This window comes from Salvelinus fontinalis, chromosome 2, assembly GCF_029448725.1.
Source record: "Salvelinus fontinalis isolate EN_2023a chromosome 2, ASM2944872v1, whole genome shotgun sequence".
Lineage (NCBI taxonomy): Eukaryota > Metazoa > Chordata > Actinopteri > Salmoniformes > Salmonidae > Salvelinus > Salvelinus fontinalis.
In genome coordinates, this window is record NC_074666.1 from 79,673,485 (window position 1) to 79,686,906 (window position 13,422).

Genomic DNA, 13,422 nt, shown 5'->3' on the forward strand with positions numbered 1-13,422 from the left:
GTTTGTGGTCGTGTTTTCTTCAAATGAGACACTGGAGGAGAGGAAAAGATCAAACTCTGATTTATTTAGTCTTCTGTCACTCTTGTTTTCAGTTTTTCAAGTTTATGCAGACACACACACACACACACACACACACACACACACACATATACATACATTCAGGCACTCACACTCACACATACACACACGCACACAAGTCCAGGCTCATGATCTTTCAGGTAAAATGTGTATGATTTGTGTGATGTCTATAACTCAACAGTAATGTATTCTCTGAACTGCCTAAGTGTTCTATTGTCATGAAGCTTCAGGTAACATTTGATATAGATGTCTTGTCTACACATCCCAGTCACATGGCAAGAATGTCCTCTGGTTTTAGACTTACAGTATTATATTACAGTACATAAGAGACAGGGGTTGGAGGTCGTTCTAATACCATACCTCCTCCTCCTCCGCTTATATAAACAACCAGGAAATGCCTTTACTTTCTTTTCCTTTCACTGAGCGTGGAGGTGGATGTGTCATGTCAGAACTGAAAATGTTTTTGTTTGAAGTGGGTTTTTTGGTTGCTGTTTTGCAAGTCTATCCAACCCACGCTGTCGAGAATCAAGGTAAAATACCAAATTATTGTAGAATTAATTTCAACGTTTCCCTATTTCTCCCTGAAGACGGATACTTCTGCTAAATAAACTGCGTCATGGCTGGGCCCTCAGAAGTCAGACCTGTTTGAGCGCTAGTCCGCTTCTTACACAAACTTTATCTATTCTTATTTATTGGATCGAGATCTCAAACCTAGTCTCTATCTATATTCCATTTTGTTTCTGTCTAAAGGAATTTGGAAGTGACTTTAGTAATAATGCACATAAAGTTGTCCTAAATAAAACTTCCTTGACATCCTTAGCATGTACTTCGGTGGAAATTGATTGTGGAAATTTGAAGACCAGGGATGGTAGATACATGTATCTATTCAGCATTCCAGGTGTATCTGACATTGCGGTGTACAACAATATAGGGGTAAGTTAATCTGTGTTTTAGTTAAGCTATACAGGAAGTAACTACTGCAGGAGAGCAGTGGACGCAATCCACACACAGAATTACTTGACTTAAAAAAATACCACTACATTCAGTACATGCAGTGCGTTCGGAAAGTATTTAGACCCCTTGACTTTTTCATTGTGTGTAGATTGATGAGGGGAAAAAACGATTTGATCAATTTTAGAATACGGCTGTAATGTAACAAAATGTGGGAAAAGTGAAGGGGTCTGAATACTTTCCGAATGCACTGTATATTCCATACTGATCATTTGACTTGCCTTTTTCCAACTTTAAATCGTTTTTTGTCTTTCTTTCCAAAAGAATGTCATTGCCAACCGTGGAGGGAACAAGCCAATGGAATTTGATAAGAATGAGGTGGTAACGATGAACAACAGTTCAATCACCCTCTATAAATGCCAAAATCTGAAAATGAACTTCATTTACAGCGACGCTACACAGGTGAGCTCTGTAATTTCACATTATTTAGAGGTTGATTATAACAACTTACACATTTGTCTTTTTATTTATGGGTTTAATCCCATATTGTCAGGATGCAACTGATGAAACAATACCCCTCCACATTCCCTCTTAGCAGAAGGCTGGAACTGAGTCTAATGGTGAAGAACCCCCAGTTAAGGAGAGATGTTCCCATTACATTGTCACAGGTAGATAGTTGACATTCCTCTTTTCCATCAATTTCAAGTATCTTTCAAGGGCACATAGAGAAAAGCACTAAATCATATTCATTCATTTTGAATTCTGTACACCTTTTAACCTCTGTCTGGCCTTTGTAGACATGAGGAATGAGGTTGTGACAACTGCACCTTTAAATTCAACCATCATCCCAGGTGAGTAGCAATGTCAATCCCTTGAGAATTTGTTTTTTATGTTTTCTTTTCTGGAAGCATGCCTGGAAATTAAACTAAGGGAAAGACTACATAACACATTATTCTGTGTTGTTCAGTATTTTGATTGATTATGTCATGGATATTACTTTATTCTCTCTAATCATCCATTATAGATGGAGACAATCCTAATGCAAACCGTGGTGACACTAGTTTGACCTGGAAAGATGGTGAGTGTTTACGCAAATCTATCACCACAGCTTCTTCTGTATGAGCAAATGACAAGTAAATCTGACCTCAAAACAATGCTACCAAGATCAACTACTGTTAGAAGACTATTTTAAAACCTTTTCATTTGTGTGAATATGTCAACATCTGATGACTACATTTTGTTTTTCAGTTGGTGTTGTTGCTCTCGTGCTGGTCATTGCTGGTTTGCTCTTGGTGTTGTTTTGTGTGTACAAACCTTGGAGAGACAAACAGCGGTGAGTATCCTATATAACTGTTTTTATAACAGCTTTATAACTGTTTTTGTCTTTAAGTCAATTAGAATTGTTGCAGAGGGTTTATGTTAGTTATGAGACTAGTTCTCTCTGTCTTACTACTAGGGTTTAAAGTCAGACCAATGGGGTCCTAGCAGGTCACAAACAGGATGAGAACAGCCTGGAACTTGCAGGCCACTTACAAACTATAGACTTGTCGGCCATTCAAGTTACTGTTGTTTATCAAACATTATCCTTAATTTCTCATTAATGTAATAATCTCATCTTTAGCAACCAAGGCCACAGAGAAATGGAAGCGGGTCAGGGCATTCCAGAACCAAACTCCATTCCTCTGATGCAGAATGAGCGACGTGATGCCAGGTAAACCTTTCCAAATCACTTTATTGATCTGTAATCAACCACTGAATGATAGTCTCTCTTGTATTTAGCTGTTGCTATCGGTCATATTAGTTTCTGTCTTTATAGAACAGGGCTCTCCAACCCTGTTTCTGGAGAACTACTGTCCTGTAGGTTTTCACTCCAACCCTAATCTAGCACACCTGATTCTAATAATTATCTCAGGGACGGGAAACTGGCGGCCTGCGGACCCCCGTTTTACTGTTGACAGCTAGAATAGTAGAATACACAAGGTGCAATTTCAAAATGTGGTTGTTCATCAGCAGTTTTCCTCTTGTCATGTCAGTCACTGACAGTTGCTCAATTGGCCCATGTCAGCTAACCATTTTTTAGATAAGTACATTTATTTAACCAGCTACGTAAACTTGTAGTAATCATCATCAAATTGATGAATGGGATGGCCCCATTGACTTTGTAAGTCACTCTCTCTTAGATATCATATTGTCATGCAAACATTAATTACAGTAAATTAGCTGTAAAACTGCTGTTTTTTGACCACAAATGGCAAAATGAATAGAATAGCATGAAATGACTGCATAGGGCCGGCACTGACAGCATGTGTGGGTATGAATGTGGGTACACAGACCCACTAGCCACTGCAACCCCTCATAATGAGTTCGGATTTTTGTGGCCCCCATCAAAGTTTCCCATCCCTGCAAACTGCATCAGGTTAGTTACAACTGGGATTGGAGAGAGATCCTACAGGAGGGTAGCTCTCCAGGAACAGGGTTGGAAAGCCCTGATATAGAATGTGAAGGAAGAATTACTCAATAGATCCGCATGGAATTTCTAAATACCAGTAATGTCTATTGGCAAGCAACAACTTTCAGCAAAGACCCTGCCTTTAGAGCCCTGCCCAGGCAAGACACAACATATTCAAGCCAGAAGGGGAACTGGTGTATTTTTGTCTGGTGTAATGTATCGTAGATGATTCCACTTGTACCTGTGGGTATCTGACTGAACCTTTGGTACATGTTTTATCACAGAGACATCAGAAAGCCTGATGACGGTGAGACTGTTGAAGCTGTGGTTGTTCCCAGGTTAGTTACAATACCTCTATTACATCTTTATAGTCTACTCTGTCCTGGATCAGTTTGCCTTGCTAATCCTTTCAGTCATGCTCATCATAATCTCACTTTCAGTGACCAAGGAGGTGAGCCAGGAGAGGAGAGCAGGCAGCCCATGGACAATGAAGAGACAGGCGCTGACAACCCTCTGCTGAATGGAGATGCCAGGTAAACTGTACCACATGACTAATCACCTGTCAGTCCTCTGTAATGTAGACTATGGAAATGGAGAACATTTGTATCCTTCCCAGTCGAGATCCTTAAAATCTTATCAATGTAATAATCACCCTTAGGAGCCCAGGAGAGGAAGGGGTGCTAGAAGGGCAGGACAGGAAGCCAGCAGACAGTGGGGGAACAGACCCTGAATCCTGTCAGAAGACACATGCTGAACCCCCTCTAGTGAATGGACACCATGATGTCAGGTAAACTTGACTACATATTGATACATCCACAACTCATTGGGTATAATGTCACCAACCCCATTTTCCCATGGTTCATGTTAGCCTCTGTCTCCATAGGGGACAGTATTATGGTGGATCATGAATGTGAATGTTGATGTCTTATTTCTCCTACAGGGTTAACGATGAGACTAAGGAAGTGACTCCTGGTGCACAGAGTCCAGGACCTCCTCAGATGAATGGAGGACCTCCCATGTCTAACAGAGCTGCAGCGAAGACCACTGCTCTATTGGACAAACAGGCCTTGGACAAGTACCAAGTCATCAAACCTCCTGAGTTAATAGTAAGTACTGTTAATATCCTCTGACAACTGGTGAACTGTTTGGCTTGGTATTTAAAATGACGCGGCTCGTTGTCTATTAGCTCCAGCATATTTGTAACTCTTGTGTTTTTCCCAAGGACAAAGGACCTAACGACATGGAGTCAAGAAGAGAACTAACAAACGGTGGACGTTTGTATAGCAAAAGAGAACCTAACACCATATGATAAGATACAGTAATACTTTATATAATATACATATTATAAGATACACATATGTGACTTGCTTCATCATAATCAGTCATGTCAACCCCAAGGCACATTCTGAAAAGTGTATTTTACTGATTTTCTATAATCTAAGCAGTTTATTAAGTTAATTCTCTATGTGACAGCTGTAACCTGGATAAGTTTGGAAATGTGTTCTAGTGATATCAGTTGAAATTCCAAAATGGCCCAAGACTTTTAGAAAATAATAATTTAAATATGTTATCTAAATGTTTAATTACTATTATCTGAAAATGAGTGTGCGACATATGACTGATTATGATACAACAAGTCACATATTAGCTATACAACGTTATATATGAAATGATATGAAATAAGATCATACACTACTATTGTATACTATACATGCAAGCAATTATATATATAACATACACATGAAAAGATGCTTAAAACGTTAACCTCTCTAGTATAGACATATCCAAGGTCATGAGGTCTCAATGTCTTGTGGACATGTCAAATAGCTAAACATTGACTAGGCATTATTTAGAGTAGGCCTCATTATCACAGGGCCCAGTCTAAGAAGCTCTATTTTACTGAAGCAATTATTCATTATTTCTGAATTGAGAGTTAGCATGTCAGTTAAAATAACTTGCACAATTTGTCCCATTTAACACACACCTGTAATCCTACTTTCAGTAAAGAAAGTTAATGTTCCATTTTAGCCTCTAGAAGATACTACAACAGACTTTATTTAAACCACTGCTTTCATAGGACATCATGATTGGTCAGTTAAAACAGGTAACACTTCATATGGATGTTCTCTTTATAATGCATTACAGGAGCATTAATAACACCTTCTATGCATAATGCATCAGGATGCACAACATAGGTGCTAATAACTGCTCATGAACATCTATAACTGCATAAAGCATTATCACCAGGATGTGTAATGCCTTATGAAGCAAAGTATTACTATGCCAGATGCCATATTTGAAAAGCACATTAGGATCGTTATATTATACATTCTGTGCTCATTAAGCTAAAAAGTAGTAAGTAATTGCAAAGTTGCTAATTAGCGAAAATGCTAAAATATCCCGTGATGATATTCGAACACGCAACCTTTGGGTTGTTAGATGTTGGCGTTATAAGTCCACCCATCCGAAACCAAAGCATGGATTGCTGTCTGAGCTTGTTCATAGACTGCTTACAGCTTAAAGAAATCAAATTACATTTTGTAATTTGGGTGAACTATCCCTTTAACAGGAGTGCGGAACTCCTACGTGAAGTCGTTACAGTATAGCCTATTCCTAAAGATTCCTAGTATTCCTAAAGAGCATTTTGTGTAGGTCATACCATTTAGCTTCATAATCATAACCCACTGAGGCACACACTGGTTGAAGTAACATTGTTTCCACATAATTTCAATGATATTACGTTAAACCAATGTGGAATAGACATTGAATTGATGTCTGTTCCCAGTCGGAAGGCATTATGCTGCCTACTTATAATTATATTTATTAGCAACCATTAGAGCCTATGTCATGCATTATAATGCATATTGCGCAGATAAGGTGTTATAAATGCACTTATAACACATTATGAAGAGGGTATTCATAGGAAGTGTTACCTGCAGTTCTTGCGGAAGGAACTGTACCCCACATCCCCACCTACTAGTGACATTGTGAAAAATACCACACCTTTAGACAGTAATTGTGTAGCTATGTTGATATTTGTGTTCACCGATTCATTAGAATGTTTATTTCAGTCAGAGTGTCTGTCAGGTCAAATGACTTAGGCGAATGACATACCCACATACATTGAGACCTTATAACCTTAGTGTCAGAAAAGGTTAATTTTCTTAATTTTCTTCATCTTTTGATTATGCTAATTTGACTTACTTGTATTGTATTTGATGTCATGTATGTGGGTTGGTCCCATACTTTTATGAATGGTTTTCGCCTGATGCTTTTATGGTTAGTTACCTTAGACATGTATTTTGTTTTATTTCCTTATTACACTTTCATGACCAATTTACACTGCGTGTACAAAACATTAAGAACACCTGCTCTTTTCATGACAGACTGACCAGGTGAATCCAGGTGAAAGCTATGATCTCTAATTGATGTCACTTGTTAAATCCACTTCAATCAGTGTAGATGAAGGGGAGGAGACAAGTTAAAGAAGGTTTTTTAAGCCTTGAGACATGGATTGTGTGTGGGTGCCATTCAGAGGGTGAATGGGCATGACAAAAGATTTAAGTGCTTTTGAACAGGGTATGGTTGTAGGTGCCAGGCGCACCGGTTTGTGTCAAGAACTGCAATGCTGCTGGACTTTTCACTCTCAACAGTTTCCCGTGTGTATCAAGAATGGTCCACCACCCAAAGGACATCCAGTCAACTTGACACAACTCTGGAAAGCATTGGAGTCGACATGGGCCAGCATCCCTGTGGAAAGCTTTCGACACCTTGTAGAGTCCATTCCTTGACGAATTGAGGCTGTTCTGAGGGCAAAAGCGGGTGTAACTCAATATTAGGAAGGTGTTCCTGATGTTTGTCTAATGTTTGTACACTCAGTGTATAGTACTATGCATTTTGACTGTTGGATTGATATGATCTGCTCATACATTGCAATACAAGTGAGTGAGTTAAGACTATTGTTTAATGAACGACTCAGGTCTGATGGATACAATTGTCCCTCGTACTCTCATGTATTATTTGTTACAAACTTTCTGCATGTATCTGTATGAGGAAACGTCCACATTATTGTCATATCTACTTTTTAGGAAGGCTGTTCTGCAGTTTTGTGTATGGTCACAACTTGTTTTATTTAATACATTAATATTTTAGTAATTTAGCAGATGCTCATATGCAGAGTGACTTACAGGAGCAATTCAAGTTTAGTGCCTTGCTCAAGGAAATCGACAGACCTAGTCGGCTCGGGGATTCAAACCAGTGACTTTTCAGTTACTGGTACAACGCTTATTAATATTATAATGAGTTGCTTTCCTTCTATCATTAAAACATTCCTTTATAGCTTGTGGTCGTGTTTTCTTCAAATGAGACACTGGAGGAAAGGGAAAGATCAAACTCTGATTTATTTAGTCTTGTGTCACTCGTTTTCAGTTTTTCAAGTTTATGCAGACACACACACACACACATGCAAGCACACACACACGTGCCACGCTAATGCTCCTGGTTTCTACAGTAGCTGCTCATGTGATCATGTACACAGACTGTATGTCTGTCTTTGTGGGATGTCTGATGTGTTCACCAGTAACATACAGGAGTCAATGATGGTATGGCACGGTATGGTACAGTATGGTATGGATGATGAGTTTCTGATGTTTTCCTATTTCATCCCACTCTGAAATGTACCACGTGATTGTAATAATGATATTCTCTTCACACTCTCCACACACTGAGGGTCAGATGTCACAGTCAACCTAGAGTGTTCATCATCTTTATAAACATTTTAAAAACGCTAACTGCTTGTGATCACTTTACCCGCTGAATCATTCGAACAGTTATCTACCATAAGGTAAAGTTATCTACCATGAGCTAAAGTTATCTAACATGAGGTAAAGTTATCTACCATGAGCTAAAGTTATCTAACATGAGGTAAAGTTATCTACCATGAGGTAAAGTTATCTAACATGAAGTAAAGTTATCTAACATGAGCTAAAGTTATCTACCACGAGGTAAAGTTATCTAACATGAGCTAAAGTTATCTAACATGAGGTAAAGTTATCTAACATGAGGTAAAGTTATCTATCATTTGGTAAAGTTATCTACCATGAAGTAAAGTTATCTAACATGAGGTAAAGTTATCTACCATGAAGTAAAGTTATCTAACATGAAGTAAAGTTATCTACCATGAGCTAAAGTTATCTAACATGAGGTAAAGTTATCTACCATGAGGTAAAGTTATCTAACATGAGGTAAAGTTATCTACCATGAGCTAAAGTTATCTAACATGAGGTACATGCTCTTCCTCCCGGGGAAGGACTGCCCGTTCCATGATCTCGCCATCACGGTTGACAACTCCATTGTGTCCTCCTCCCAGAGTGCTAAGAACCTTGGCGTGATCCTGGACAACACCCTGTCGTTCTCAACTAACATCAAGGCGGTGACCCGTTCCTGTAGGTTCATGCTCTACAACATTCGCAGAGTACGACCCTGCCTCACGCAGGAAGCGGCGCAGGTCCTAATCCAGGCACTTGTCATCTCCCGTCTGGATTACTGCAACTCGCTGTTGGCTGGGCTCCCTGCCTGTGCCATTAAACCCCTACAACTCATCCAGAACGCCGCAGCCCGTCTGGTGTTCAACTTTCCCAAGTTCTCTCACGTCACCCCGCTCCTCCGCTCTCTCCACTGGCTTCCAGTTGAAGCTCGCATCCGCTACAAGACCATGGTGCTTGCCTACGGAGCTGTGAGGGGAACGGCACCTCCGTACCTTCAGGCTCTGATCAGGCCCTACACCCAAACAAGGGCACTGCGTTCATCCACCTCTGGCCTGCTCGCCTCCCTACCGCTGAGGAGGTACAGTTCCCGCTCAGCCCAGTCAGGACTGTTCGCTGCTCTGGCACCCCAATGGTGGAACAAACTCCCTCACGACGCCAGGTCAGCGGAGTCAATCACCACCTTCCGGAGACACCTGAAACCCCACCTCTTTAAGGAATACCTAGGATAGGATAAAGTAATTCTTCTACCCCCCCCCCCCCTTAAAAGAGTTAGATGCACTATTGTAAAGTGGTTGTTCCACTGGATATCATAAGGTGAATGCACCAATTTGTAAGTCGCTCTGGATAAGAGCGTCTGCTAAATGACTTAAATGTAAATGTAATGTAAATGTAAAGTTATCTACCATGAGGTAAAGTTATCTAACATGAAGTAAAGTTATCTAACATGAGCTAAAGTTATCTACCATGAGGTAAAGTTATCTAACATGAGCTAAAGTTATCTAACATGAGGTAAAGTTATCTAACATGAGGTAAAGTTATCTATCATTTGGTAAAGTTATCTACCATGAAGTAAAGTTATCTAACATGAGGTAAAGTTATCTACCATGAAGTAAAGTTATCTAACATGAGGTAAAGTTATCTACCATGAGCTAAAGTTATCTAACATGAGGTAAAGTTATCTACCATGAGGTAAAGTTATCTAACATGAGGTAAAGTTATCTACCATGAGCTAACGTTATCTAACATGAGGCAAAGTTATCTACCATGAGGTAAAGTTATCTAACATGAGGTAAAGTTATCTACCATGAGCTAAAGTTATCTAACATGAGGTAAAGTTATCTACCACGAGGTAAAGTTATCTAACATGAGGTAAAGTTATCTATCATTTGGTAAAGTTATCTACCATGAAGTAAAGTTATCTAACATGAGGTAAATGGGGCAGCAGGTAGCCTAGTGGAGCGTTGGGCCAGTAACCGAAAGGTTGCTGGATCAAATCCCCGAGCTGACAAGGGGAAAATCTGTCGTTCTGCCCCTGAGCAAGGCAGTTAACCCTCTGTTCTCTGGGCGCGGAAGACGTGGATGTCGATTAAGGCAGCCCCCCCCGCACCTCTCTGATTCAGAGCGGTTGGGTTAAATGCGGAATATACATTTCAGTTGAAGGTGTACAGTTGTACAACTGACTAGGTATCCCCCTTTTCCATTCAGTTCAACAAACCATGTTCTTCATTCCTACAGTACAACAACAGCCCCTTCTAGTGGTCAGAAGTATTGTGTGCAGGACTCTGAGTTTTTACTAACCTTGTGACCTTCTAGACAGGTCATGTGGGCAGGAGACAGGTAATATGGACCTAGTAATGAGTTCTGCACCATAGACACATCACAGTGCACCACCTACAGTGCAATAAAGCATAACACTATTATCAGACTGCCCCACCAGTAGGAATCAGGTCGAGTTGTCATCCTACTGGAGGCTTTACATGGGGGAAAGGAACATTTATTGAACATATTTAGACTTTTTAATTTGAATGCCTTAAGTTGTAGACAAAACAATCTAGTTTCATGTTCACAAAAAGTTACAATATTTCTCCAACAAATGAGATGTGTTTATTCTTGCTCCTCCTTGTGACGTAACTTCCATTTATGACTCAACAAGAGTCTTTCCCGCCTTGGTTTGCTTTTCACCGGCAGACTGAAACTCAGCACTTAGCAATAAGTTGTTTGGAATAAGGGGCCACCATGTATATTTCTTATCTATTTGGTTTCTTATTGACAATCCCCCTGTTAATTCAAGGTAAGAACATTGTCTTGGCTTTGTATTTTTTCTGGGTGCTGCTGACGTTTCATATGTTTTAGTCTCCCCAATGCCCGGAATTCCTGACACATATTTTGTGTAGTTGGTTTAGCTATCTTTTTGCTATTTGCTGTTCTCTTGGAAAAGTTACAATTCTCAGGAAATAAATATTGCAAAATACAAATTCTCCCTCAACTAGTATTTCTACAATATGGCGTTGGCAGTAAAGCCTTTTTTGGGCGTTGGCTACAGTATCAGCACTGTTACAGTATTTATTTGGTTGTGAGATGTCTCGCAAACTATATCTTTATATGTGGCTACAAATAGTGATGCAAACATGATCATATGCTATTGTCTTTATAAAGCAGGCTGCTTCTTCTGGACATTTGTATCTCTTCAACAGCAGTAATTAAAGTAATGTGCTGTAGAAGGCTGTGGTAATTGTTTTTCAACATACAACATTCAACATACGTTTCTTACCATGCCCCTGTTCTGACAGGGGCATGATAATGGCCCATTCTAAATCACAAAACTAATTTAAAATATATAAATTATTTAGTTAATGTAAAGACAAGATTAAATTGAGAATAGTCTGATGGGAGAGAATAGTATCACTTGTGAATGATGCCCAGCGTGTGCAGTCTATAAGGCAAGAAAAGGTGCTTAATTTTTTGGTGACTTTTTCAAATCAGAGTTACATGTATCATGTAGCCTATAACCCATATGTATGTTTTGATATGGTTTTCTTTCCTGGATTTATCGACCGACGGCCTGTAAGGTCCGGAAAGATACAGTATATACATGTTTTGTCCAGTATTCAGCCCAACTAAAAAGCTTCGACTTCTGGAGAACACAGAATCCAGTAAATATCTATTTGAGGATCAACCATCCATCAAATCTTCAGTAAGAAGTACTTTCCCTGTATAATGCTGAATATTATTGTTGATACATTTCAAAGTTAAACAAATTACTTTACACATTAACACAATACATCAAGATCAAATCAGAATGGCTGCTTCAGTTCCAAGTCTTCTCCAGCGATGTCTAGAAAAATGGGACCTGGAGAAAGGTTGTGAGACGAAATGCCTCATAGGTTTGACCTATTTATATCATGGAGAGAGAAATCCTGACAAAGGAGGAGGCCATAGCCAACACCATCAAGGAGGAGGAGCTCTACCACAGTCTCATGCATGAAATTCATCCAAACCACGTGCACTCTGGCATATATACCTTCTCAGGAAGGAAGCAAGGGGGAAGCTTCTGATCAGAGGAATAACAGTCAGAGGAAAACATGTTGAGTTCAAAGAGAACAATCCTTTCAGTTTGAAGTCGTGCATGGCTGACCAGAACTCAATTCAAGTTACAATTAAAAAAACACCTGAATTAGCAGTTGATAGTGTTGCGACTGAGTTTCTGGCTAAAGCTGTATGCAAGGAGGTGGGGAGGGTGAAAGGCACATGATAAGATACAAGGGTCAACTCACAAACTCCTCCAATGGAGATCATTTGTTTATGTTGAAACAGCCCCCATCACTTCCATAACACAGACTGAAAAGACTGGCCCTCATTTGATCAAAGTATTTTAGGATTTTAACAATTTAATAAATTGTTGTGTGCTGCATTTATATTTCTGTTCGGTATAAGAGACAGGGCATTGGGTGAGGGGTTATCCCACCCTGGAGCTCCAGTATTCCATTGGCTTGAGGGTGTAGATGTGTAAATCAAACCAAGGTTGCAATTGGAGTGATATGATTATAACTACAACTTCACACCAAGTCCTTTAAAATATTTAGCATGTTTGATTACCTATTCAAATCAAAATGTCCTTGTGCACGTAGTGTTCATCTAACTCCATGTCTTTATAAATCACAACTTTGAACACTTTGAGCAACGAGGCACAATAAATAAAGGTACAGCCCATATCAGTTACCTATTGAGAAAGTTATACCAAAGACAGTACAGTATGAAGATAGGCTAAAATTGCTTCTTCAACAGAAATCCCTGATCACACTTGAAGGTGATGTTATGGCAATGTTGGCTAGCTAAGCTCATGCACAGAAACACGTCATCGGGTCTAACGGTCGTCTCGCGCCATGTGCAGGCCGCCAAATCAAAGGCACTCTTTTGATATAAAGTCCTTTTTTATGAAAATAGTTGGAGTAATAACATGTTCAAATACTTAAGACATTGGCTCAAATCTAGGTTGTGCATTTGAATTTCGAGAAAATTAACAGCTAAGGAAGAAATTTTCTCTTCTCTCATTGACTTCTCAAACCCGAATCCCCGGCCTGGTCTGCTTAGCAAGCGTTCCCGCGATGTTGCGTATCAAGGTTTAGAAACTGTGGTGATACAGTCACTTATAACTCCTCTTGTTTTCTAAATGGAACT

At 39.6% G+C, this 13,422-nt stretch overlaps 1 protein-coding gene across 1 annotated transcript; it reads left to right on the forward strand.

Annotated features, from left to right (window-relative positions):
• The first annotated feature begins 1,402 nt into the window (after positions 1 to 1,402).
• LOC129828130 (uncharacterized) lies at positions 1,403 to 7,816 on the forward strand. Its single transcript, XM_055889459.1, has 11 exons — positions 1,403 to 1,491; positions 1,583 to 1,697; positions 1,827 to 1,880; positions 2,054 to 2,107; positions 2,278 to 2,362; positions 2,651 to 2,740; positions 3,763 to 3,816; positions 3,919 to 4,011; positions 4,137 to 4,265; positions 4,419 to 4,584; positions 4,701 to 7,816. Exons 3-11 carry the CDS (start codon positions 1,829 to 1,831, stop codon positions 4,785 to 4,787), a joined length of 810 nt encoding a protein of 269 aa, XP_055745434.1. The 5' UTR covers positions 1,403 to 1,491; positions 1,583 to 1,697; positions 1,827 to 1,828; the 3' UTR covers positions 4,788 to 7,816.
• The last annotated feature ends 5,606 nt before the right edge of the window (positions 7,817 to 13,422 follow it).